The sequence below is a fragment of the Brassica rapa genome, chromosome A09, assembly GCF_000309985.2.
Source record: "Brassica rapa cultivar Chiifu-401-42 chromosome A09, CAAS_Brap_v3.01, whole genome shotgun sequence".
Classification (NCBI taxonomy): Eukaryota; Viridiplantae; Streptophyta; class Magnoliopsida; order Brassicales; family Brassicaceae; genus Brassica; species Brassica rapa.
The window spans coordinates 23,523,828-23,551,415 of record NC_024803.2 but is presented as its reverse complement, the minus strand read 5'-3'; the positions used below and the strand labels follow the sequence as shown (position 1 = coordinate 23,551,415).

At 39.6% G+C, this 27,588-nt stretch overlaps 2 protein-coding genes and 1 non-coding gene across 3 annotated transcripts in view; 1 reads left to right on the top strand and 2 right to left on the bottom strand.

Annotated features, from left to right (window-relative positions):
- The window catches only part of LOC117128145, a 734,122-nt gene that overhangs the window by 336,397 nt on the left and 370,137 nt on the right, over window positions 1-27,588 (bottom strand). The gene's annotated exons all lie outside the window — the stretch shown is intronic.
- LOC103839992 lies at window positions 1,149-4,136 on the bottom strand. The gene is made up of 8 exons (XM_009116471.3): window positions 3,874-4,136; window positions 3,735-3,803; window positions 3,541-3,660; window positions 3,404-3,478; window positions 3,151-3,288; window positions 2,915-3,056; window positions 2,586-2,792; window positions 1,149-1,246 (listed from the first exon to the last, which is right to left on the bottom strand). Exons 1-7 carry the CDS (start codon window positions 4,060-4,062, stop codon window positions 2,632-2,634), a joined length of 894 nt encoding a protein of 297 aa, XP_009114719.1. The 5' UTR covers window positions 4,063-4,136; the 3' UTR covers window positions 1,149-1,246; window positions 2,586-2,631.
- LOC117128706 lies at window positions 26,052-26,157 on the top strand. Its single transcript, XR_004452100.1, has one exon. It is a non-coding gene; the product is annotated as a small nucleolar RNA R71 (small nucleolar RNA).

Genomic DNA, 27,588 nt, shown 5'->3' with positions numbered 1-27,588 from the left:
GAAGTCTCGTTCATCAATCTGTATCGCAAACTGAGTGGACAGTTGCTTTCGAAATGATGATGATCGAGGTTTCTAGAATTTGATCTTGGTTGTTCCATCGTTTCGAGAATGAAACCTGACTTCAGATGATTGGATAGGCGACTGGGTAGCTTGATGAAGCTTTTCATAACTTGTTACCCATGACTACGGTAGTCAGCGGAATAATTCTTCGCGAGATATTTCTCGAGGAATTTGTATTGAGTTGGGTGCTTGGTATGCAGATGAGACTTCGAAATATAGTGCTTCATCAGATGAGGGTAATACAAGATCAAGAGCGTGATCTTGAATTCGGTAGACGATATGATGATGTAGGGTAGCTGCTACACTCTTTTCTTGCATAGGTGCTCCGATCAGTTGAAGTTGAACCTTGAGTGTCTTTAAGAGATTTAGGTCTTGTAACGAAACATTGAAATTTGGAAACAGTGTTATGAATATTGTTCATGCATTTAATGTTGTTTGAACTGTTCTGATGCAAGCTTGTTGGTATGACTTTAATCGAGAGTATATTAAAGCTATCCGGGCTATGACTAGTAGACATTTCCTCGCATGTAGGGTCAAACCTATTCTTACTACCCCAAAGTGGAGATGAGTATAACTCTATTGTTGCCACAATCTACACATTCTCCGGAATGTTCAGAGATATGAACTGTTCTTCTTCCGTGGTTGGAACTTTACAGGATGAGAACTTGCTGGACTTGACATATTCCATTACCTTTCGGTTGGAGGACAATTTTATGAATTTACGAATGCCCATAACTGAGAAGGCGCTAGTCTTTTTTTTTGCGAAGTATTCGTATAAATTCACCAAAGGAATGATAGTTTCAAGAAGTTGATCGCCCGAAACATACTCGATTTCATATAAGGAACTGATTTTAGAAGAGGAAGAACGGCTTTTGCTTCTAGGAAAGTTGAAATTGGAAACTGAAAGTCGATGTATGAAGGATTTGAAGTATGCATTTTGAGAGAGTTGTTTTCCAGATTTCCAGTATCAGTCATATCGCAAGACTGTAGACTGTATTGACAAAGTCGTATTGACAAACGAGGCTTGGTACTTCCCAAGTAAAGGTAGTGATATAGCCATATAGGCACTATCCATCGGCTGTCGGGTGTGACTTTAAGCTCTTATAAAGTGTTTAAATATTAAATGTATAAAGTTACATTGAAAAAAGAAGTGTGTATGAAGGTAATAAACTCAATTTAAATTTAACTAGATTTTGATCCGCGCAACCGCGCGGTTGTTTGTTTTCACTTTTCTATACATAAATTATTGTTTTTAAACATTAGTGGTATATATTTTTAACGTTAACCATATACTTAATGTTTATATAACTATTTCAAATACAATAATTTTATAATTTACATATTATAATTAGTCAATTATTTAAAATCGTATGTATTTTCACATCTTATTATATATTTATCTTATTGTATTGGTATTTAGCTATTACGCAAATTAATATATTCATGAGAAAATATATTTGAAAATTATTTTGTATTTAATTTATGCTAAATTCTGATCCGCGTTTCAAAATTGTACTTTTATTTACTAATATTTTTTGTATGCTTATGTATTTTAGATAATATATTATATATATTATATATACAAAAGTCTAAGATATGTTCATTTTTAGACATGTATTATATGGTTTGCTAATTTTAAGCCGTTCTATCATCATATTATATTTTTAAAATAAATAATTTATATTTATGAAAATAAAATTTATAAATTTATCAATTGAATATAATTTTTTCATATTTATTTAATTATAATAATTATATTTTAACATGATCATGACTATAAAGTAGATAAAATAGGATATAATTTATTTATTTTTTATTTTATAAACGATAACTTAAAATACATTAAATTATTGTTAAAATATTTTGACACAGATTTATTAGAATTTTTAAAATATAATATATAAATATATATTATATTTAAAATGAAAATATATTATGATTAAAGTAGTTACAAATATTTTATATTATAAGCTTTAAATAAATACATGTTAATTTTTATACATGTATTATACAGTTTGGTAATGTTAACTCATCTTACCAACGTATTATATTTTATTTTTGAACATAAATATTGTATACTTACAAAAATAAAATATATAAATTTAATACAATTTTATTATATTTAGCTCAATATAATAATTTTCTTTTAATATTATTGATTATGATTATATAATATATAAAATATTACAGATTTTTTATTTTTCATTTTATAAACGATTACTGAATTTATTAATGTATAATAATATTTCAAACTAATTTCGAAATTAGTAAAAATATTTAAATATAATTTCGAAAATGAAGATCTTGTAAAAATCTTTTAAAACAGATTTGTTAGAATTTTAAAATAAATATATTTATATTTAAAATGAAAAGATATGAAAAGATATTATAATTAAAATATTTTAAAGATTCTATGTATTATTAATCTTAATAAAATACATTTAATAAGATTTCTAAGTGATGGTCCAAATTTAAAAAAAAATCACACATGAAAGAAGTCATGACTTCTATTTTAATATATAAGATTTTCATCAATCTGGCACATTTACAATTAGAGAAATATTATAAAGTCTAACGAATATCCAAAGACTGGATGGCGAGTTTGGCTGCAATTGAAGAAATGTTCTCCTTGATGAGTCCCATTGAAAGTTTTAACCTTTCCATTGTATCTTTTATATCCATTGCCTTTAATTTCTCTTGTTGTAACCTTGATAGTTCTGACTGCGTCGATCCTGCAAAACAAGAAAACCCGAAAAACTATACTAAAGGAAACTCCCAGAGCCGTAATTTAATAGTTTTAAACAGAAAACCTTCTTGACTCTTGAAATCACAAGAGAAAAAATGTAAGAGTTACCGGAAACCGGTTGAAGCGCAGCGAATGATAAACGTTCTTGAAGGGAAGGAAAGAAGGATTCTTCACATTCTTCCGGTGGCTCATCTTCAGCCCATTTCAAAGAGTTAAGGAGACGAGTTTGTAGTAGCGAGTCTTCTGGAGCCTGTTGTAAAAGGAGGTAAGCCAACACTTCAACTAATAAGAACATTACAGGCCTCTAAGGGGACCGGATGATACATTAAGTAGGTTTGTTGTACCTTAAGTTTGATCTCCAAGCTATTGAGATTCTTGATAGATTCCTTTAGGTTGGAGATTTCTGAGGTTATTTCATTGCTGCTCTCATAATTAAAACGATCTTGTATTGGTCTGACCTCTCCGGACAAATAAGGATCTGCCTGAGACAAAAAAAAGAAAATCATATAGTCATTTGTTTTTTGTGCAAAGAGAAAGAACATCATCTCACATTGCAATGTTTAACAAAATGATTAATTTTTTATTTTGCATTCTTACCCCTAAAAATCTGGAAATCTTCACACGACCAGCACCTCTTATGGAGACAAGTGCTCCAATGTCTAATCTCTCGACCTGTAATATATGGTTTTTAGCTTGACTCATCAAAGATAAAAGTCTCATGAGAAGAAGCTTACATTTTCAATAAGTACCAAGCAGCCATATCGAGCAGCAAAGGATGCTTCTGTTGCTTTCTCACTAATCGAAATAGGATCGAGAATGAAATGAACAAACATATTGTTTTTTCTTTTCATCGACTGCACGGACCAAGTAATTAGATTAATTTCAAAAGTGAATCCATAAAATAATTTTGGAATTATAGATTTATTACCTCTTCAAGTAGTGCCAAGTATCTTGCTTCGTACAAATGCAATGTTTTACTCTCCGTTGGTACAAGAACCTGTAACCATATGTTAAAAGCAAGAACTTAAATTTATATTTGCTGTAATATTAGGGTTTATGATTCTAACCTCGCTCATACTGAACGGAAGAAGAGGAAGGTCGAGTGATTTGGCGATAATTTTTAAACGACGTTGTTTCACTACGCGGACATTGCTACCTCCGGGAATTGAAGTCGCCGGAACTCGAACCCAGCTGCGATATTCGGTAGGGAAGATAGAGGAAGAGAGAACAGAGGAGATTAAGGTGGTGGAAGTCATCGGGAAAACATAAATTGCAGTAAAGAGACTTCCGTGTCTCCGCCAAACTCAGCCGTAAGATACCATGTGTTTAGAAGATTAGATGGTGAGGGCCCACTAACAATTTCCGGTCTTGTTGTAACTGGAAATTTACTAATCAAATTTTTTTTTCCCCAAATTCATTAATACTAGGAATAAATCCGCGCTACGCGAAGAACTATGTTAGGGTCAAAAACGGTTACGAAGAAGTTAATATCCAAACCTCCGCAAAAACAATCGTGAATTTCTTTCCGCGACAGATTATATGACGGCGCAATGATCTCGAGATAATATCTCGTTCAAGTCCCGGTTGGATCAAACACAAGCTGTCCAAAGATAATAGAAACATATCTAAACCAGCCACGGATAGGTTCGAGTGCGATGATCGAAACACGGACAAGCCAATCTCACTCACTACGCAACGACCGAACATGCACACTGCTCGGTCGCTACGTAGCGACCAAGCTCTTCCGAAACGTCGATACGACATGAATCCATGCATTCTCGTCTACCCTTTGATGCTATCTCCCGAAGACCGTAGCGAACCCATTTCATGTTTTCCGTCGTTTGAAGTCATCAATCAAACTTTACGATAAAAACCACTGAAAGTTTGTTTTTATCGAAAAAAGCCGTAATAAACGCTTCAAGTCAAAAGACGGCCCAAAGAGACCTGAGACATGACTCGAAGCCTACTTTACGATTTCTTAACCAGCAGCCGGTAAACCGTGGAAAGGTTTACGCTTGGTTCGCAAGGAATGATAAATGTCAAGTTTCTGCGGATAAATACGAAATTTTGAAGATAATTATGAAGATCGGAAAAAATAGAATATCTCCATTTTTAGGCTATGACGGCTTAAGTGCAGAAGGGGAAAAGCGTAAACCGACCTAGGAGCAAGTATATAAGGAGTCCTAGACGAGAGGCATATGTGCGAACTTTTTACACAACAAATTTAGCATTTAGAGCAGTTTAGGAAATTTTCCGTTTTTTGTTATTCGAGCTGCGACTCAATTAGGTTATTGCCATCTTAGGGTTTTAGAACTACGAATCTCGCCAGCAGCTCTCGAAGCCCAGGCTCTTACCTTGTTGTAACGCTCAAACGCAGATTCAGAATAAGATCTACTTTGCTCTCCTTTTACGATTTTTATACTTTATCGTTGTTATCTCGTGTTCTAATTGCTTAGCGTGTGGTATTAGCAGATATCCGGGACCTCTGGGAAATTAGGGTTCTCTTACTTTCCTTATTTAAACGGAAATCGATAGTGCGAATTTCGGTTCCCACAGTTTGGCGCTTGAAGGAGGGGGGTATGGATCAATCTAACTCGCGACCACATCACGCTCAACCAGACATGTCAACTGACGACACGGACAACGTGCAAACTCCTCTCAACGGAGTTAGCGGCACTGATCTCCACACTCCAGCAGCGGACGTATCCGCGGCCAACGCACCAGCCAACGTCGCGGCGCTCGAGGAGTATAAAAAGATGTTCGCCACCTATGAAAAAAGGTCCGAAGAACAGGATAAGCTCGTGAGTACCTTGACCAAACAAGTTGAAACCTTAACAGCCAGGACTCGAGCAATCCGTCCCCGCGGAACCACAAAAGTTCACGGGAAAAGACTTGACTTCGCAACCCCTCTCGACAGGCCTAGAACATCGTGGGAACGACCTTCGGGCAAAAACCCTAGCGAAAAATCCCCTGTTGAAAAAGGGAACCCCGAAAGTCCTCCACCTCCCGTAAAGGATTCAGAGGATAATGAAGTCGAGCACGTTGACTTGGATCCCAGCAACGTCTCCAACGATACCGAGGAGGACGTCGACAAACATCCAAGAAGAACCATAAGCCTATCCGCTCGGGAAAGCTCTATGTTCGATAAACCAATAATGGAAGATAAGGAAATCCTCTATTGGAACGAACAAGAAGAGCTGGCTGAAAAGCAAACCGAGATCACTCGCAGTAAACGCCGACAAGCTCGGAAATCTGCTGACGAGACATCGGATATCCGCGATCTTCGCGACTACATCACCAATACTGCGGCAAAAGTAAGATCCGTGAAATCCCAGATCATTCACGCTACCAGTGCTGCCCAAGAAATTGACAGACTGCTGGAGGGGGCTCGGAAGACGCCCTTCAACGCTCGCATATCCGATATGAGGGTATCTGATCCGGGGAAAATCAAAGTACCAAAGTATGATGGTACTACTGATCCTAAAGCACACCTTCAGGCTTTCCACATAACGATGGGAAGGGCCAGACTGAAGGACGGCAAAAAAGATGCCGGCTATTGCCTCGTCGAGATCTGGAAGGAGCGGCGCTCGAATGGTTCGCAAGCGGGATAAGCGACAAAGTGGCCATTGACGCGCTCAGAAAGACGCTGACAAGTCGAAATTCAGAAAGTGGATAAACCTCGACAAACCGTGGACGATCCAGGACGCCCTCCACAAGGCGACGGACTACATCATAATCGAAGAGGAAAGTCTTGTCGGAAAAACATAAGTCGGCGAGACCATCCTCGAAAGACGTAGACCCAAAAACGAAGAAGAAGAACTCTCGTAACGACAAGTACGTCCATCACGAAGGGGAAGAGCTCCAAGGGGCGCACAATTACGCGATCAGTTCGGATCAAGGCCGAACCACGGGTAATACATGGACTCGCAATCAAGGATATGACAAAAACACCTTCTGTGAGTTCCACCAGTCCCAAGGACACTCCACGACTAACTGCAAAGTCTTGGGAGCGAGGCTGGTCGCGAAACTACTAGATGGAGAGCTCTCGAAAGTAACCAGCGTGAAAGATCTCATCCTCGAGACTGATCGTCCCCCGAAGACGAACATAAATCCGCCCGCGGAAGAGTCCCCTCAAAAAGACCAATCCGGGGATAAACGCAGAGGAAGGCCTGATAACGAAGGAAACGACAACAATCGTTGCAGACTCAACATGATCATCGGAGGATCGCAATACTGCAGCGATACGGTTTCGGCCATCAAGGCTTACCAGCAGAAGGCAGAGTCAAGTGCAAACTGGCCTACATAGTCTCCTCTCCGAGATTGTCAAAACAGCACAATCACCTTTTTCGAAGAAGGAAGCCGGCAGGATCGATCAACCTCACTGCGATCCACTCGTCATAGATCTCGTCATACGAGATCTGGAAGTCGGGAGGGTACTCATTGACATGGGAAGCACGTTCAATGTTATCTTCCGCGACACTCTCAATCGGATGAGCATCAAACTCGGAGAAGTAACTCCGACGTCGAAACCGCTCACGGGTTTTTTCGGACGAAGTGTCGAGGACTCTTGGATCGATCCAGCTGCCAGTCATGGTCAAGGAAATAACAAAAATTCTCAAGTTCGTGGTGGTTGATCATCCTGCTATCTACAACGTGATCATGAGAACCCCATGGCGTTCCGTCAACATACCACATCGGCATCAAATTCCCAACCCAGAACAAACTCGCAGCCATCTGGGGATGCCCAAAACAGTCACGACTATGCTTCCTTGCGGAGCATAAGTTAAGGCAAATCATGACTTCCGCAACGGCAACTCGCAAGCGCATGAAGATAGCTCAACCTTCGGCCGAAAACACTTCAAAGAAAGACGATTCAACATCGTCTGCCAACGCGAACGCTTCGAACGTCGAAACTCAACACGACTCTGAAGTCGACACTACAGAACACCCGAATAAAAGCACTGACCCGGCCACGGTCACCACGATCACGGCGGTCAGCACGGCAACAACCACCGAGTGAGAGTACTCGCGGCATAAAACAAAACTATGAGATGGCTTGATCCTCGAAAGAGGTACGTATGCAGCTCGTCGAAAGACGAGTTCAGCTATCCCCCTCTCTAAAAAAGGGTGGGGGAGTGGGTACGTATACTCATATACTCCCATATTGGAAAAGACGCATCATTGTAATCGTTGTTTTTTTAAAAAATATTTTTTTACTACAATACGCGTTTTCCCTTTTATTAAAACACTTGCGCTCCAATTAACGCAAAAGTCTCAGAACACGCGTAGAAAATCTACAAACCCTAAGACTCTTGTCAACAGCCTTATCCGGTCCCAACCACAAAGCAATCATTCTTCAGCTCCTAAAATATATGTACAGTCTTCAAAACAACAGCGAGACATCGCCAAGTTAAAAATCGAATCCTCTGCGAACAACTGTCCAAACGCGACCATAAAACCCACCAAATACTTACACCCTGTTCGTCGATTGGCCTCGACGAACACGCCAGCCGTCTTAAACAAACGCAACCCGATCACTCCTTTGATCCTCGAACATCCAACACAAGGATAAAATCGCGCTACAAAAAAAAATCTGAAATTTTGGTCTAGCACTTCCAATTGGCTTAAAAATTATCTCTGGAAAGATGCTCGATTCGTGCCACACAAGTCGTATAAGCCGAGAACCTATCCCGGACTTTTAAATTGGCACGAATCAGGTAAAAATCGCAACAGGAAAATTGATAGGCGGCTAGTCACCGCACAAACCTTAAAACCGAGAGTAAACCTAGGTCTTGCCCTAAACCCATCGCATTAGTCTCTAACATCTCAAGACATGATATCTAAAAAATGATAGGAGATCCTAAAACATGTCTCTCTGTTCGTATCCTAGAGTTCCCAAAAATTTGTAAAAAAAAACAAGAGTAAATAATTTTTACGAAAACTCACGAACGAACCGACAGATTGAACGGCTCAACGAAATTGAATATGAGACGACAACTCATGTTTACTTCAAACCTACTCAAAACAGAACAATTCGAAATAAACGCCCATTATATATATAACCGCATAAGCGGTAGGGATTCGAAGCCACCAACGGCCAGTCCCGGTAAATGATAAAACAGCCAAAACAGGCTCACGCAATGTCTCGAAATAGAAGCCACAATCGGCAGATACAGAAAAATGAAGGCCATACTCTGCCACAAACGCAGGATAAATAAACAACCTCCTCCCGTTGGACGATCACTTTATGTAACACCCCCGAACCGTTTTAGACATCGTTCAGTCAGTCGGGCAACAATCAAACAAGAACAAGCCCGAACAACCGTCCTCTGCCAAGTCCGAAAGTGTCACAACGGGTTTAGAATAGACTTTCCAAGTCACAAAACATAATTCTGTAACCTAGAATATCCATTCAAAACTTGTTTTCTCTAATCTTCGGCCTGAGGCTTTGCAACCCGTACCGAATCATAGAGTTGTGTTAGGTTGAACTAACCTAATATCAGATTCAACCCGTCATGAATATAAAACATATTTAATTTCATATATATATAAAACATGAAGTTCACAAGCCCGAAATATTACATAGGGTCCATGGACACAGTTGAAAGTAAAACATACATTCATATATCATGAAAACGAGTCTTTAGCAAAAGATGTCCAATCTACACCAGCTCTTACAGTTCCACAAGGGCTACGGTTTTTTATACTGGTCACCTGCAAAAGGATGTGAGGAGTGAGTGAACTAGTTTCACTCAGTGAGCCAAGGTTCCCTATCTATCATATACAACTACCATCATTCTAAACCCAACCCCAAACACAAGCAAGACGGGTAGTTCAACAATCAATAATCAAGATAATAAAGGATGATCGATTTAAGCAATAAACCATTAAACCATAATAAATCAAAACACTCTTTATGAATGTCGCATCAATCAACCATATATATATATGTACTCCTAAGGCCCAGCAGAATCATTCTTCCTCTACATAAGGGTCATCAACAATCCCTTCACTATTACACCACACAGGCGTAGGCTCTCGGGAATCGCCCGGTCACGGTCCTCAATCGGAATCGCCGTGCCCCGGTCCTCTATCGGACTCGCCGGGGGCTGTCACATCCACGTGTGACACTCGGCCTTGGTGATCAAGCCAAGGTAAACTGAGACCACCACTTTCCGGACCACGACCGGCTTAGTGGTACCATTTGAGGAAGCAATGACCTGAAAACTACTACTAGAACCACCACAAGGTTCTCACCCAATAGTACCAACACGAGGTACACACTATAACAACATATAATAATCACACAATCACAATAATCTGGATGCTTAGACTAGTCTTGCTATCCACTTAGCCCAGACATCGTCTCAAGCCTTGGATCCACAAACTGACACCTATACCGGTCCGATTATCCTAGCTCGGAAGTCATCTCCGATGTCAGGAACCTGCATTAAAAATTCGTTAACAAACAATTAACCGTGACTCACAGTGATTAAGCGATGTGGCTTGACTCTCTGATTTCGGATGTTCACCAAACCCTTTTTCTCCCCTCCAAATCTTCGTCTTGGTACCGTGATGTTAAATCCCAAAACCCAACGTCGATGTCTTGAATGGACTGGTCTGGACTGATCAGAACACGGAAAGAACCTTCCTTCACTTCTGGACAGTCTTTCGGAACTTCCCGACAGTTTATCGGTTTTCGAAAATGTCTATACTTATAAAGCACCTCGCTTCTTTTTTTTTTCTCTCTCTCTCAAGCCACGTTTTTCTTTGTAATTGGTGTGTCTGAATGAGTAAAAGTGAACCAGGGTAGCTGGATATATATAGAAGTTACCGGCCAATAAGAATGAGCCACCCGATTTCATGTGTGTCGTCCTGCATGCATCCGGTCGCATGCGTGGCGACACATGGGCGTCCACATACCCTGCTGCATGCTCTCTAGCCATTCCAGAAGACACCTCCACGTCCACTTGCCCTTCAGCTTGTATGGTGTTAATGAATCGCGACACACGGGCCTCTGCATGTCGTTTCGCATGCGCAGATCGCAGGTAGTGAGACACCTCGTGCTTCTGAGTGTCGAGCTGCATGAAAATGCTTCATGCACATCTACATCTCCTTCTTGTGTTTACACTCAGCAGGTTAAATGGTTGACAGCACGTCCTGATCCCTTAGATCAAGCAACCTCAAGCTTCTAGGTCGATTTGCGCGATTTCGTCTCTTCTAGTGAATTTTCGTCCGGTGATCAATTCTGAATATTTTTCCGCTCCAGATCTGATGAGCTGAATATTTTTATTAGACTCCAGACAAACCTTAATCTTGAGAATAAAAATTTCCCGAGCCTTCGGCTTCCCCGAGAAATTCCATAAAACCGAAATTAGGGTTTTTTTTTTAAGATGGGGTATTACACTTCACCTCTCAAGGATCAAAGTAAAAGTTCCCGGACAACGAAGCTCCAAACGCATCCGCGGGACGATCCACCTCCTCACATTTGCCAGGAAATTCGGTCGTGGTCTCTACGGTATCGGGAGAAACCAGGATGGGATCCCAGAATCCCTGGATCCTCCGGTCGATCGGAGGAATGAGTGCCTCAGCATGGGCATGATCTTTCATGCCGTCCTTCATTTCTCTCATCTCCTTCTCGAAGACGTAGTCATCTGCCTGCGTCTCCAAAGACTCCCAACTGAACCGCAACACTCATGGTAATCACCCACCAAGGTGTAAGCGTCCTTGAGTTTCCCGTACTCAGTCTGGAACTGAGAGGCACGATTCTTCATCGCCTCGACGATCTCCCTCTTGCGCTTCCGCTTCGTCTTACGAACGGCTCTTGCATGATCATGAGAAAGTTCAGACCCAGGGGTACCAATTAACACGTTTTAGGCGGGAAAAGGAATACATAAAATAATCAGCAAAAATTCTCAGAAAACTAACCCCTTGATGATACGAGATCCTTCCGCAACGACTTTTGACCTTCCCGATTCGTCCACAGGCGGGGGAGGATCAAAGCCCGAGGGTAGACCGGCAAAAAAATCATCGAAGTCCAGAATAGGGATCTCGCTCGTACCGCTTCCATGCTGTAAGCAAGGTCCGGGTCCCATCCTGGGAGCATAGAATCGTCCGCCGAAAACTCTATGTCACCAAGGTCGATATCTTTACCCTTTGAAGATTCCAACCCCGTCATGACTATGGTTGCAACGTCGGGACCTTGGGGATCAGGTTCGGAGTCGCTACCTGTTTCCACACTCGAAGCAAGACTGGGACGCGCAAGCCTCAACTCCTTGCGAACCCTCTTCGGCGTAAAGGAAGTCCAGAAAAACGGACTGTTCCTGAGAAGATCCCTCACTGCGATCATATCTTCGGGGAACGGATAAAGCGGATTGATGAAGGGACGATCGTTCGGCAGCCTTCAAAACAGTGAGATGCAGCTCTCTTCAACCGATGCAGCGTCTATACGACTAAGATGAAAAATCTCTTCCACGAGTTGAAGTTGGAGAGAAATCCCTTGACCACAGACATGAAGTTTTGAGGGACCAGTCGATCCTTGTCCGTATTCCGAACGATCTGCAACCTGAAAAGCGCTTCAAAATGGTTGACGGTAAGGGAGAGACCATGTTCGTAGCTCAAAACCAGGACTCCGACGAGGTGCTGGATGCTAAGGGGGCTCAGTTGACTTATCGACACCTCAAAACGATCCAGCACGCGGACGATTATTTCGTGAATTGGGAACCACAAGCGGCAGCGCACTACGAATGCTTCGTAACAAGTGAAGTAACCCTCCGGGAGACTACTAGTGCGCTCTCCTTGACGAGGAACCTGGAATTCCACCGTATCCGAAATTTGGTAGAACGACCGCATGATCCAAAGAAATTTGCTAGTGCTCCTACTCGGTGCACCTTCTTCGACCAAACGATGATTCATAACCGGGAACGACTTCTCGTTGGGAGGAGTGATCGAACCATACCTCCCAACCCACCATGCCTCGTTCTCGGCCGGATCTACTGAATGAGGCACGAATTCAATCTTTGGCACGAGGAGCTATTCGCGAACATCTGAATACGAGGATCCTTTCTTCGAAGTCCTTTTCTTACTCGACATTTCTTATTTTTAAATGGAATCAAGAAGAAAAGAATGGAGAGAAAAGAGTAATTCTTTCAAGAAAAGCTCCTTATGAGAATAAGCATGAGAAATTACTATTTACCTGCGGACTTTCGGACATGAACTTCGCCCAAATACGTCAATCTCGTCCGTACTCACCATACCGCAAGCTAGAATCTCATCGGGAACCCGCGATTCTAACGGGCTGGGGGGCTAACTGTTGGGGTCAAAAACGGTTACGACGAAGTTAATATCCAAACCTCCGCAAAACAACCGTGAATCTCTTTCCGCGACAGATTATATCACGACGCAATGATCTCGAGATAAAATCTCGTTCAAGTTCCGGTTGGATCAAACACAAGCTGTCCTAAGATAACGAAAACATATCTAAACCAGCCACGGATAGGTTCGAGTGCGATGATCGAAACACGGACAAGCCAAGCTCAGTCACTACGCAACGACCGAACATGCACACTGCTCGGTCGTTACGTAGCGACCGAGCGCGCGTCCCACTCGGTCGCTACGTAGCGACCGAGCGCGCATCCTCCTCAGTCGCTACATAGCGACCGAGCGCGCGTCCCGCTCGGTTGCTACGTAGCGACCGAGCTCGAGCCAAACTCGGTCGCTACATAGCGACCTAGCGCGCGTCCCGCTCTGTTGCTACCTAGCAACCTATCTCCAGCCAAGTTTGGTCGCTACGTAACGACCTACCGCGCGTCTACTGATAGTTTCTTACAGTCCAAGATTCTGCATAACCTTTTTCTGTTAGTCTTATCAATCTTCTTATGTGCCTGAAAATAGAGAGGGTGTTGAGATATAACAGTTACCAGTGTATTTTAAAGTGGCTAAAAATTATTCCTAATTCCTAAATGTCGGAGAGATGAGAATGTTATAGTTTTCTTAACTCCAACTATTTTGGGATTTATGCTGGTAGCTAGTAAAACTTTGTGATCTGACCCGTAGCTCTCCAGTTTTCCATGGAATGCAAGAGTCCATTAAACAAACTAACACACAAAGTATTGAATCATGAGGGGCAAAATAACATACAAAGTAGTAGAAAATGATAAACACTATAGAATCAGCCGTGGAAAGTACCTTTCGATACGTAGAGTTACCATTATACCGTGTGTCCCGTATGAGCTGTCGTTGTTGTGATTTTGATTGCACTTAGCTCACCAATAACGCTTTCCCAATAAGAAAGTGGAGCTCTGTTAATTAAGCAAAAGGAGAATTAAGCATAGTGTAGCTTGTTTGTTAATATCACCTTCGCCAAGGGATTGTCTTCGAGAAGATCCGTTGCTAATACTTCTTCCGCGAAAAGTCAAAAGTAGCAATTCTTACTAAAGACTTGATACAAAGAACATAAAAGAAAACTTAAAACATATGGTTCATAGCTAAGATTTTATACCTTCAGTGCTTCAGATTTTGCAGCTGCACCACCAGCAAGAACAGCTCTCGCACAGTATGTAAAGCAGTTCTTGAAGCACGACTCTCCGTTACGTTATTCTGTGAACCTTCAGAAAGCTAAGAAAGGTAACCACAAAATCCAAGCTTCAAGTTCGGTGCTTTAAGCAAAAGCAAAAATGGGTTTCCATATACCTAATGGGTGAGACGTTGCTGCAAGGGTTTTTCAAAGAGAGATAACCTTAGCGATTTTTTGAGCAATGGTGTGAGTCGATGTTGATGTTGTGTTCGAAAGGGAGGTATAAGTCTCTTTATATATAGATTTTTGCTCTTTTAATTAAATGGGAATTTTACATTATGGAGATAAGCTTTTTTTTTTTTTAGTGAAAAATGGTAACTTTTTAAATGTATAATAGTAATTTCACATATGTTAATGTAGTATTTTCATTTCTTTTGTTGTATATTTACGTATTATTATTATTTTGTAAATTATTTTTAGCAGTGATATTAAAATGTATATTATACACTATATCAATATTCCAAAAATGTAAAACTATACATTAGATCAATAGTTTTGGTGATATGATTTTTCTAAGTAAAAATGGTAATTTTTAAATGTAAAATGGTAATCTTACATTCTTAATGTAGTATTTTCATTTCTTATGTTATATATTTTCATATTACTTATTATTTTCGAAATTATATTTATCAGTAATATTAAAATGTAAAACTATACATATTATCTATATTTCCAAAATGTAAAACTATATATTAGTCTAATATTTTCGTGATATGGTTTTTTAAGTAAAAATAGTAATTTTTAATATAAAATGGTAATCTTACATGTTTAATGTAATATTTCTATTTCTTATGTTATATATTTACATATTATTTATTATTTTCGAAATTATATTTATCAGTAATATTAAATTGTAAAACTATACAATATATCAATATTTCGAAAATGTAAAACTTTAGTGATATGATTTTTTAAGTAAAATAGTAATTTTTTTTAAAACTAAAATAGTAATCTTACATTTTAATGTAGTATTTCTATTTTTTATGTTATATATTTACATATTATTTATTATTTTCAAAATTATATTTATCAGTAATATTTAAATGTAAAACTATACATTATATCAATATTTAAAAAATGTAAAACTATACAATAGTTTAATATTTTTCGTAATATTATTTATTTATGCAACGTGACTTCTTTCAGAAGAAAGAATATACGATGATGTGGACACCTCATGGAGCCTCGGATAGTCTCTTATGTAGTATTTCCATTTCTTTTGTTGTATATTTACATATTTTTTATTATTTTGGAAATTATTGTTAGCAGTGATATTAAAATGTATACTATACATTATATCAATATTCCAAAAATGTAAAACTATGCATTAGATCAATAGTTTTGGTGATATGATTTTTAAGTAAAAATGGTAATTTTTAAATGAAAAATGGTAATCTTACATTCTTAATGTAGTATTTTCATTTCTTATGTTATATATTTTCATATTACTTATTATTTTCGAAATTATATTTCTCAGTAATATTAAAATGTAAAACTATACATTATATCAATATTTCCAAAATGTAAAACTATACATTAGTTTAATATTTTCGTGATATGGTTTCTTAAGTAAAAATAGTAATTTTTAATCTAAAATGGTAATCTTACATGTTTAATATAATATTTCCATTTCTTATGTTATATATTTACATATTATTTATTCTTTTCGAAATTATATTTATCAGTATTTCGAAATTGTAAAACTTTAGTGATATGATTTTTTAAGTAAAATAGTAATTATTTAAATCTAAAATGGTAATCTTACATTTTAATGTAGTATTTCAATTTCTTATGTTATATATTTACATATTATTTATTATTTTCGAAATTATATTTATCAGTAATATTTAAATGTAAAACTATACATTATATCAATATTTAGAAAATGTAAAACTATACATTAGTTTAATATTTTTGCTAATATTATTTATTTATGCCACGTGGTTTCTTTCAGAAGAAAGAGTATATGATGATGTAGACATCTCCTGGAGCCTCATATACCTTATGTAGTATTTCCATTTCTTTTGTTGTATATTTACATATTATTTATTATTTTGGAAATTATTTTTAGCAGTGATATTAAAATGTATACTATACATTATATCAATATTCCAAAAATTTAAAACTGTACATTAGATCAATAGTTTTGGTGATATGATTTTTTAAGTAAAAATGGCAATTTTTAAATGTAAAATGGTAATCTTACATTCTTAATGTAGTATTTTCATTTTTGGTGATATGGTAATCTTATATATTTTCATATTACATATTATTTTCGAAATTATATTTATCAGTAATATTAAAATGTAAAACTATACCTTATATCAATATTTCCAAAATGTAAAACTATACATTAGTTTAATATTTTCGTGATATGGTTTTTTAAGTAAAAATAGTAATTTTTAATGTAAAATGGTAATTTTTAATGTAAAATGGTAATCTTACATGTTTAATGTAATATTTCCATTGCTTATGTTATATATTTACATATTATTTATTCTTTTCGAAATTATATTTATCTTTAATATTAAATTGTAAAACGATACAATATATCAATATTTCGAAAATGTAAAACTTTAATGATATGATTTTTTAAGTAAAATAGTAATTATTTAAAACTAAAATGGTAATCTTACATTTTAATGTAATATTTCTATTTATTATGTTATATATTTACATATTATTTATTATTTTCGAAATTATATTTATCAGTAATATTTAAATGTAAAACTATACATTATATCAATATTTAGAAAATGTAAAACTATACATTAGTTTAATATTTTTGGTAATATGATTCATTTATGCCACGTGGTTTCTTTCAGAAGAAAGATTATACGATGATGTGGACATCTCCTGGAGCCTCGGATAGTCCATTTTATTAGTATAGATTAAAGATGGCCCGAAACCCACGAAACTACAATCAACCCTGAAAATCCAAATTAGGGATCTCAGAGAAACAAAAAAAAACAAAAGCCCAAGCCCAAAAATCAGAAACCCTAGCGCCGACATCACGTGTCTAGAAACCCTACCATCAAGCACACGTGTAGCGCAGCCGCTTCATCAACTCAACCGCCGGGAGAAAACACTCTGGAACTGGAGCGGCGTCTCACCGGCCTTACCAAAAGTAAGCAGCTACACCGCAAACCATTCATCACCTTCGCTTCTTCTAACCGGAGAGAATCCATCGATTTATCTAAATCGAGATCTCATCCTGAGCACAATCGAAGCCACTACACCCAGATCCATCTTCAGACTGTTGGAGAGCGTCATCAGAACGAGCGAAATCTCATCCGACCACCAAAAGTACAATCTCCATCTCTCAGGAAACCCCGAAACGACTAACACGACTCCCTCAGAGCCACAAACCACCAAACGCCTTCATAACCAAAGGCCACGGATGCCGACGACGTAGAGCTAAAAGAGCTTCCACTCCCGGGAACAAGAGTCGGCGTCAGCGAAGCTAAATAAGCCTCCACTGCCCGGAAACCAAACAAAACAGAGGAGAACTATCCCTCCCTCTCCAAAACAATCACTCACAATCACTTCAACACGAAAACAAGAAACGAAAAGAATAAGGACACATAAACTCCAGGCCGACGGTGGCTATGGAAGCCCCACCGTCAGCCGGAAAAACCAGGTCTCTCTCTCTTCTCAATGGCCGGTCTTTTTCCCTTTTTTAGGCCTACTAATCAAAATTTATTTTACTACTCTTATTTTACTAATCAAAATTTATTTTACTGCTTTTTTTTTTATCCAACTTTTGTTTTGTTCATTCAAACTATCAAACGTTCACAAATACAAACTTTCTCAAGAGCACGTTTACAAAAACCAACAACACTTCACAATGCGAATAAGGCTGTTTAGAGGCAGCGACTTTCATAAAGGAACAAATCACTAAGCCATGTAGGATGTCCTCTGGCGACATACGACTGCACTAGGCCTCGTTTGTTGACACTATCCGCAATGAAAGACGCTCCTCTGTTTGCCTCCTTTTTTACTACTAACACCTGCCAATCCCCAATCTCTTTCATGCTCATGCATATTTCATCTCGCTGAAAAAGAAAAGAAGGCAACGCAAAAGGCCTCATCACCGCACCAAAGAATTCCTCAAACTCACCCGCCGTGATTATTCTGTTGAGCCTGAGACTAGTCATGCTCTCAGATGCCCTTAGAATTGATTGAAGTTTTGCTTCATCCTTTGTTTTTATCTCTGCAAAAGCTTTTCTACTATGGCAAACCACCACTCCTTCGTGGTTTCGCACCATCCAAGCCGCACCCATGGATCTGCTCCTTTTCTTCCAATCTATGGAAATATTACACATCAGCCAGCCAACTGGAGGAGGATGGTATTTCTGTTATTTTTCCATCATTCTGTTTAACCTCCATCTCTTTGTCGACAATCTGAGCAAGGAACCATTCATCTGACTCTCCTTTAGATTTGACAGCTATTTCCTTTGCCATCGTTCTTGTTCCTTCAAACATGAACTCATTTCTACTCTTCCATAACCACCATATAATCCAAGGCCAAGCTCTGCTGTTTTCCATAAATCCGTCGTGATTCTTCTTCACCTCCATCATAAAGTTTTTATTTTCAAACACAGAGTTGGGATGAAACCCGACCTTAGGGGAGGGTATATCAGTGAGGGCCCAAACTTGTCGCGTTATATGACATGTGAATAGAACGTGATTGATGTCTTCTCCCTCCTGTCCACATACTTGGCATCTTTCATCTACTTTTATCCCTCTCCTTAAGATCAACAATGCGACGGGGAGGCCATCGCTCAGTGCTTTTAAGAGGAAAATCTTGATATTTGGTAATGTTAAAACCTTCTAATACCACTCAAATTACCCTAAGGAGTGTTACTCTCATCAAAAGAGGTTCAGATGTAGTACTTAGGGATCGAATCCACAAGGAGCTAGGGAACAATTTAATCTAGTGTTTATTAATTCTAAAGGTTGTAATGTTTTAAATAAAATAACAATAGTAACTAGGGAGTAAATGATATTAGATGCAGGGCCATTATTCAGGTGTTGGAGATTATAATTCCTATAGATGCCTAACTGTTGCATGCATGATATATTAGAGCTCATTCGCTTAACTCAGTGATCAGCTGTCGCATGTACCACTGGTTAACAGACTAGATCTTGTGTCTCACCGGTTAGATGCAGACACAAGAGAGTGTCGATCGATAGTCTATGAAGACGTCAACCAATACACTTTTTCCAACATCGATCGATTGTCAGTTGAGGACATCGATCGACGGGTTCTAGCCAGGCCTATGCGCGAGTATGAAAATGCTCTACTAAGATTCTAAATTGGCGGTTAGCTCTCTCTAGCAATCCTAATATGATAGATATATTTCAGGATGGGATAACAAGGGTGCTTGAATATGCTTGAATACGCTCGTCAGCACTGATGCGCATCGATCGATTATTCTTCCTCTCGTCGACCTCTAAGTGGTCAGCTCGGGTGAAATATCCTTTATGCTCCAAAATGCTCCAAAGTCATAGCTTTACTCCGAAATGCACCTGAACCTGAAAACATACCTAGAAGAGTAGAAAACATAGATACATATATAGTAAAATAATAATACACCATGGATAAAAATGGGTCAAATCCAAGGTATATAAACCCCCAGACTTACCCTTTTGCTTGTCCTCAAGCAAAACATACAGGCAGTCTCTCTGAAAGAGGTTTGAAAATATTTGGGAACTTAAGATTTTAAAAACATAGAAATCTTTCCTCAACAATTTTGCAACCACATTTAAAAAGTCCTAATCACAAAAGCACACTATGCAATATCCTAGCTTAGCAACCTTATCTAACATAACACAACTCATCAATTCACGTCTGACATCCCCTCTACTGATTTCATTTCTTAGCATAAATATAAAGTGAATGCTTTACCTTGGGAGTATCGATCACAGGATGCAAGGATTTTAGACAGGTATCCGGAGCTGCATGTAAAAGTTAGTTCCTAGTTTCTCTCTCTCTAAATTTCTCTCTTGAGTCAAAGTTTGCTTCCATTGCAGGATCAGTGACCAAGATTGGACAGGCTTCCATGAATCAAAACTTAATGGTGGTTGCCACCAAGTTCTGTTCACTTCTTTTTGACCTATATCCAAAAGTTCTTTGCGAAAGCGAGCCTTGAAGATTGCCGCCTCCAAGTCCCGTTTCGAACTCTTTTATTTGAGTCTTTATGAATCAAGCCTTAATGGTTTTAGCCACCAAGTCTTGTTCAGACTCATCCTAATTAAACAATAGATCTTACTTATTATTTTATTATTATTATTATTTTTTTTTTTTTATAAATAGATATACTCTATAACTAATCTAGGGTCGAAATCTAGATAGAAAAAATGTGATAAGTAATCTAAACCAGGCGTTACCTTCCAGACCTATCTGAAGAATCCGATCCCATGTATACCAAGCCCCAAGACAAGCGGTTATGTCAAGTTTAGTGTTGGAAATCATCTTTGGTTACTTCATACGGTTCAAGGCAAGTGTGTAGTTGATAGGTTGATCTGCTTTAGCATCTTTAGTGCTATCTGCAATCAGTAAATCTAAAATGGTGCTAAAGATTGGTTATATATTCATGTTTAAACCAATATAAGATTATAGTCCCTATTTTCGATAGCTAAGCATAATTTATTTGAAATTCGTTTTTACGTAAGAATAAAATAAATTATATCAATAAATCTCCCCCCAGACTTAAATTACACTGTCCCAGTGTAACTCAGCCGGAGTTATGATGAAAAATGTATGATGTACGAAATGTAACAAGTAGGTAAGATACATCTGACCGGATTAAATATCGATCGATGGGTAAGTGTTACATCGATCGTTGTGTGGTTGCCTATGTCGAACGATGTCGACGTCTCGTCGTCGGTCGATATTCAAGTCCTCCTACTCGGTTCTCCTAAATCTGAAAGAGATAAAACGAAAGAAATTAAATGCTAGCTAATAAAACCAAAGTAAAATACCTAATAGTGGGTTGCCTCCCACTCAGGGCTTGGTTATAGTCATTTAGCTTGACTGTGGTAGTGATTGGCTATTGGGTGGAGAAGCAGCTGCTTGTTGGAAAGCAAGCATCCACGTCATCTCTGCGCATTCTGGACCAAGATGCAATGAAACTTCTTGTGGCCTCATCATGTCTTGTCCATTTGTCATCCATCTTCCCAAGTACATTGGAGATGTTCTGTAGCCTTTCTTGAATGTTGTCAATGCTGACCTGGTGCCAGCCTATGTTGTCATAGGTGTATGCTGAAAGATCTATCAGTTCCTTTTTCATTGACTCCACTGTCTTATGTATCAGCTGCTCGCCGATTGGTATAGACTCGGCGTCGTTCGATGCGATTATGTATTCGTTGGTCGATCTCGGTGAGTTGCCGTCGATCGATTTTGGTGTTGTCCTGTCGATCGATGCTGATATCTGATGTTGAGCTGCGAGTTGCCTCTGAATGGCTTTGACTTCTTTCTGTAGCCATTCTGCGTGGTTGTCTACTCCACTGATTTTGTTGTCGAATGGAAAGTAGATGTCATCGCAGCGTTTGTCAAGTCGTTCCTCCATGGTGTCTAGAGCAGTATAGATCTTCGATGTGATCTTGTCAACCTCTGCTGCTGTGTAAGGAAGTAACTCCACAGGTTTCTTGCCATCGATCCAGGGTCCTCTTAGCCTGTCGATCGATGCTGATTTTACCTGCAAAAAACTTTGATTAGTAATGTTCTCAATATCCTTTAGGGCATCAAGTAATTGACTAGAAAATTTGTTTAAATCTATCATGATTGGTTATATAAAACGGTCATGCATATCCTCGTAAGTCCTCAGCCTTTCATTCATTACTGAGACTTTGGCGTCGAGCGATGTGAAGGTGCACATGTCGATCGATGTGGCTGGATGTTGGTCCTTCTTGCGAATGGTGTCCAGATCTTGCTGTAGTAGCTCGATTTTAGTGCTTAGCCAGTCCACGTTGTTGTTGAGAGGGCAGTAAACGTCGTTTATCCTCGTGTCGATGTATGAGACTTCCCATTCATCCCTGTGTTGTGTTGAACATCGCGGTTCTGCAAGGATCTTAGCTGTAGGAAGACTGACGTCGATCGATGTTGCACGTGGTGCGTCGATCGATGCTCAGGTCGTAGCTTCCTTCTTAAGTTGCTGACGTAAACTTTTAATTTCTGTCCTCATTTCTGCCATACATCTGAAAAGCTCATTGTAGCCTCTATCCAAAGGCTGATGTATTTCATCTACCAGTGTTTTGAGCTCCTCTCCCAGTTTCTCCTGAGCTTCACAAATACCAAACACCATTTCATCGATTTCTTCTTTGGTGTAGAGTTCTGGTGCCAGTCTTGTGAGTGTGAAGGAAGTGGCATGTTCTGGAAGACAGATGTGGCTCTCTTCAAAAAGAGATGCTCTTTCCAGTATTTTCCTGATGTTGTCCTTTGTGACAGGTATCATCTCACCAGCTGCGCTTCGTGCGTGTCCACGCTCATCTCTGTAGACTCCATATTCGTCCCTTTGTTCCCAAGTGAACTTTCTGGCTCCATATATGTCAAAAGCGCGGCTCCCACATTCATAGCGTCTGTCGATCGACGTCGGATCATATATATCGATCGACGTTGGTGTTACCCTGGCGATCGATGTCTCCGTTATACCGTCGATCGATGCTTGCCCTTTTGGTTGGCGTGATAGATCTGTGTTGATCTCTGTTGTGGTGACTCCTGCGTGGTTGTTAGGATCTGTTAGAATGACGTCTGGAGTGTCACGTTGCTGTAAGAACAGGTTGTCAGGTCCATTGGCTACTTGAAGGATGTCTGCTATGTCCTCTCTGGACACTTGTAAAATCCTTCCATCCATTGCACGTGCGTTGCCATCTGTGTCCCTGAAAATACCAAATTCATCAGGTGTTAGAAAACCGTAATCAATGTTTGCATAATTATTCTTTTTAGAAATAGAGAGATTAGGGTTTAGAGTAGTATCGATCGATGTAGATACAGTTACATCGATCGATGGTAGAGTAGTTTCTGCAGAACTTGTGTTTTTGAGATGATTGCTCTTCATGGATTTTTCTGTTGATGTAGAAGGAAGAGTGTTCATCTTATTTGCTTGTGTGTTTGCTCTAATGTGTGTAAGTGGTTTCGGAGGTGCAAAACGATTTATATAGGTATCCATAAACCTAGTTAGGGAGGGAATATTCTCCTGCTCCTGAATTTTCGCTGCGGTGCGAATATCGATCGATGTTCTTTTTGGTGTGTCGATCGATGTGAGCGGTTGTTTTGCTGGACGAGGGTGGGTATCGACCGATGTGGAGTACACAGCGTCGAACGATGTTGGAAACGTGTTGGTGAACTTATGTGTTTCAAGTCTGTCATCCTGCAAAGACATTTCTATTGCACGTTCTTTCCAGTAATCCTCATCGTATTCCTCGGTATGTTCCTCATGAGGTGAAGTAATTACAGTGTCTACTGCAAAACTTTCATGGAAACCACTGTCTGCCCAACTGCCTATGGAATAATCATCATGTCCTCTCCTGGTTGGAGGTTGGAAGGCAAAATGTTGGTAACAATGATTAGGTGAAGCGAAATGGTCAAGTGGGTGCATTACATCGAGTGACGTGTTGTTGTGGTCATCGGTCACCATTGACACATTGGAATCGATCGATGAAAAGGTCGGGGTGTCGATCGATTCCGAGTACTCTATTTCGTACTCCGATTCATACTCTGCTCCACAATGGCATGCACCAAGGAAGCCAAGTTCTTTCCCATAATCCACAGAATTAATTACCTTTCTCTTAGGTCGGATGGGATCGTAGTGGATGTTTGGGTCTATGAGCGTTAGACACAATTTGTTTTTGTTCATGTCATATACAGCTCCTACTGTAGCTAGGAAAGATCTTCCAAGCAGAAGTGAAGAGTTCCAGTTAAGCTCGATGTCTAAGACATGAAAATCTACAGGGACAAGGGTATTACCAATCAGTACCTCCAGATCTCTTATGATGCCTCTGGATCGTTTCTCTGAAAGATCCACGAAGGTGAAGGATTCTGTTGAGGGTTCGATGGTCAAACCAAGCTGGTCTGCCATGATCCTAGGGAGGATACTAACCGCTGCTCCTGTGTCACACATTGAATGGAGAAATTCAACAACCTTGACTATGCATGGTATTGCAAACTTCCCAGGATCACTCTTCTTCGTCAATGTGATCCTGTGTTTCATATTTCCTCTGATTTGATGAAACATTCTCCTAATGTCCTCCTCAGTTACCTTTGTTTCTCTGAAGAACATCCACAACCGGTGTGTGAAGTAAGCTTCATCAAAAGGTTTTTCGATTGGGATTCTGAGGACTCGTTTAGTAAAACCATCCATCTCCTTATCGTTAGCTTCCCTCTTAAGGTTTTTAGGAATCTTCTTCTTTCTTTTCCTTAACCTTCTCCCTTCAGATTCTTGTTCTTCTTGAACAGTTTCTGTTGAACTATTTAAAGGGCTGGGTTTTGGTTCGGGTGGGTTTGCTAATGGTTTAGGTGGTGGTCTGAGTGCATTGATGTAATCATTATCGATTGAGGGTAACCGCACTTGGTATGTCAGAGGTGCCTGTCGATCGATGGGAGGTGTGTTGTGACGATCGACGTCAGATTCACTCTGTCGATCAATGGTTGAGTTAACCGATCGATCGATTTTTTCGTAGAAAGGGGACGGTGGGTGAGGATGCTTAGCTGCGAATTCTTCATGAGTTAGAATTCGAACCGCATTGCATTCAGTCGAATTGGCAGACGACGTCGATCGATGACTGGAGTAATCCGTCCATCGATCTTCATCGTGGTCTGTCGATCGATGCGAGTTCATCGACATCGGTCGACACCATTGGGATCCACCGAGACTCATGGAGCTTTCGATTTCGAAATCTCCTTCTTCAAGGTTTTCATTTCTCACCACTTGCCAGAATTCATCATCTATGATGGCATTTACGTGGTGTTTCCCTTTGTCGGCTCCTGCCTCTTTAGCAAAAGCTTCTTGCCTCTTATTATTCTCGCCCGTCTGAATTACTTGGGTTTCAAGTTTTTTCACCTGAGTCCCTAAGGTCTCGATTTTGGTGTTCAGATTGTTGTAGGCAGAGTCTATCTTACCGTTGAAATCCACGGTGATTTGTTGTTGTCCCAACAGTACTCGATCAAGAACTTCTTCGATCTTGCTTTCCTGAGTTTTGGGTGGTTGGTTTTGATAGTAAGAGTTCGAGTAGCTCTTGCTGTTGTTGAAGGGTTTTTGAAATTGTGAACTTTGGTTACTTCTTTGGCCATTTCCAAAGAAGTTTCTGTTTCCGCCCTGGTTTCCAAATTTTTGGAATCCGGTACCTCTGATGTAGTTCACATCTTCTTCTCCTTCTGTATCTGCTACTTCTCCTTCAGCTGAACAGACTTGCTTCCTAAGAAGTTCGTGCACTACATCTAACTTAGCTCTTACTTCGTCTATCTGTTCCTTCCCGATATAGGCTACAGACTTCTTCCGTTCAGAGTCAGTGTTTTTGGTGCTGCTGTTGTTAGCAAGGTTTTCGATAAGTCTCACAGCTTCCAACGGATTCCGAGTAGTGAAGTTTCCTTCACTTGCCGTATCAAGAGCCATTTGATACTGTAAGGCGAGACCTCGGAAGAAAGTGCTTAGCAGCTGCACTTCATTAAATCCGTGGTGTGGACAGTGTCGCTGGAAAAAACTAAATCTAATCCACGCATATTTGAAGGACTCTCCAGCCTTCTGCGAGAATGTGGAAATTTTGTTCCGAAGTTCTTCAGCGCGCGCCTCATCGAAGAAGTTTCGTAAGAAAGCATTCTTGATGTCGCTCCAGGATGTTAAAGATCATGTGGGTTGCTGCCTAAGCCAATGCATCGCTTCTCCATTCAGCGTGTATCTGAAGAGCTTGCACATCAGGTAATCTTCGGGGACTCCTTCCATCCGAATGGCAGCGATTAGATACTCGAACCGTTCCAAATGGTCCATAGGATGCTCGTGTGGTAACCCAGAGTAGGGTATCTGCGACACGAGAGTGTAGTATTGAGGCTTCAGCTCGAAATTCTGTTTCTGGATCTCCGGAAGTCGAATCGCTGATCTGTTGGAATAGTACTCATCTGGGCGATTGTAGTCGGCCAGTGGTTTCGATCGAGCGTTCTCATCTACAGGTTGAGCAGCTCCTGTAGCATCAGCATCAGGGATTACAGTTCCCTGAGCATCTATTTTCTGACCTGTTGCATTAAGCAGATGACCGGCCTGGTCATACAGGTTTCCGTTCTCATCCTGAGTTAGAATAATAATGTTTACCATTTTTGACGACACGGTATCGATCGACGTACACGGTGTAGTATCGATCGTTGTCGAACGATTGGGATCGATCGACGATGACGGTCTGGTGTCGGTCGACGGTTGGTTGTGCGTATCGATCGACGACGAAGTGGTTGCGTCGAGCGATGTGGAACGTTGACCTCTACGGATGGTGCGTTCCAAATGAGCATGATCGTCTAAGAACAGCCAGTCTATCTCTTTGTTGCTTATGATACCGCTGGGCATGCACCTGAAAAGACAAGAAAAAGAAAGATTATTAGAAAAGGGAGTAAAGAAAAGAATAAGAATTAATAAAACTAAATCTAATTGCGATTTGATACCACTCAAATTACTCTAAGGAGTATTACTCTCATCAAAAGAGGTTCAGATGTAGTACTTAGGGATCGAATCCATAAGGAGCTAGGGAACAATTTAATCTAGTGTTTATTAATTCTAAAGATTGTAATGTTTTAAATAAAATAGCAATAGTAACTAGCGAGTAAATGATAAATGTAACTTAGGTTGGAAATTGTATTAGATGCAGGGCCACTATTCAGGTGTTGGAGATTATAATTCCTATTAATGCCTAACTGTTGCATGCATGATATATTAGAGCTCATTTTCTTAACTTAGTGATCAGCTGTCGCATGTACCACTTGGTTAACAGACTAGATCTTGTGTTTCATCGGTTAGATGCAGACACAAGAGAGTGTCGATCGATAGTCTATGAAGACGTCGACCGATACACTTTTGCCAACATCGATCGATTGTCAGTTGAGGACATCGATCGACGGGTTCTAGCCAGGCCTATGCGCGAGTATGAAAATGCTCTACTAAGATTCTAAATTGGCGTTTAGCCCTCTCTAGCAATCCTAATATGATAGATATATTTCAGGATGGGA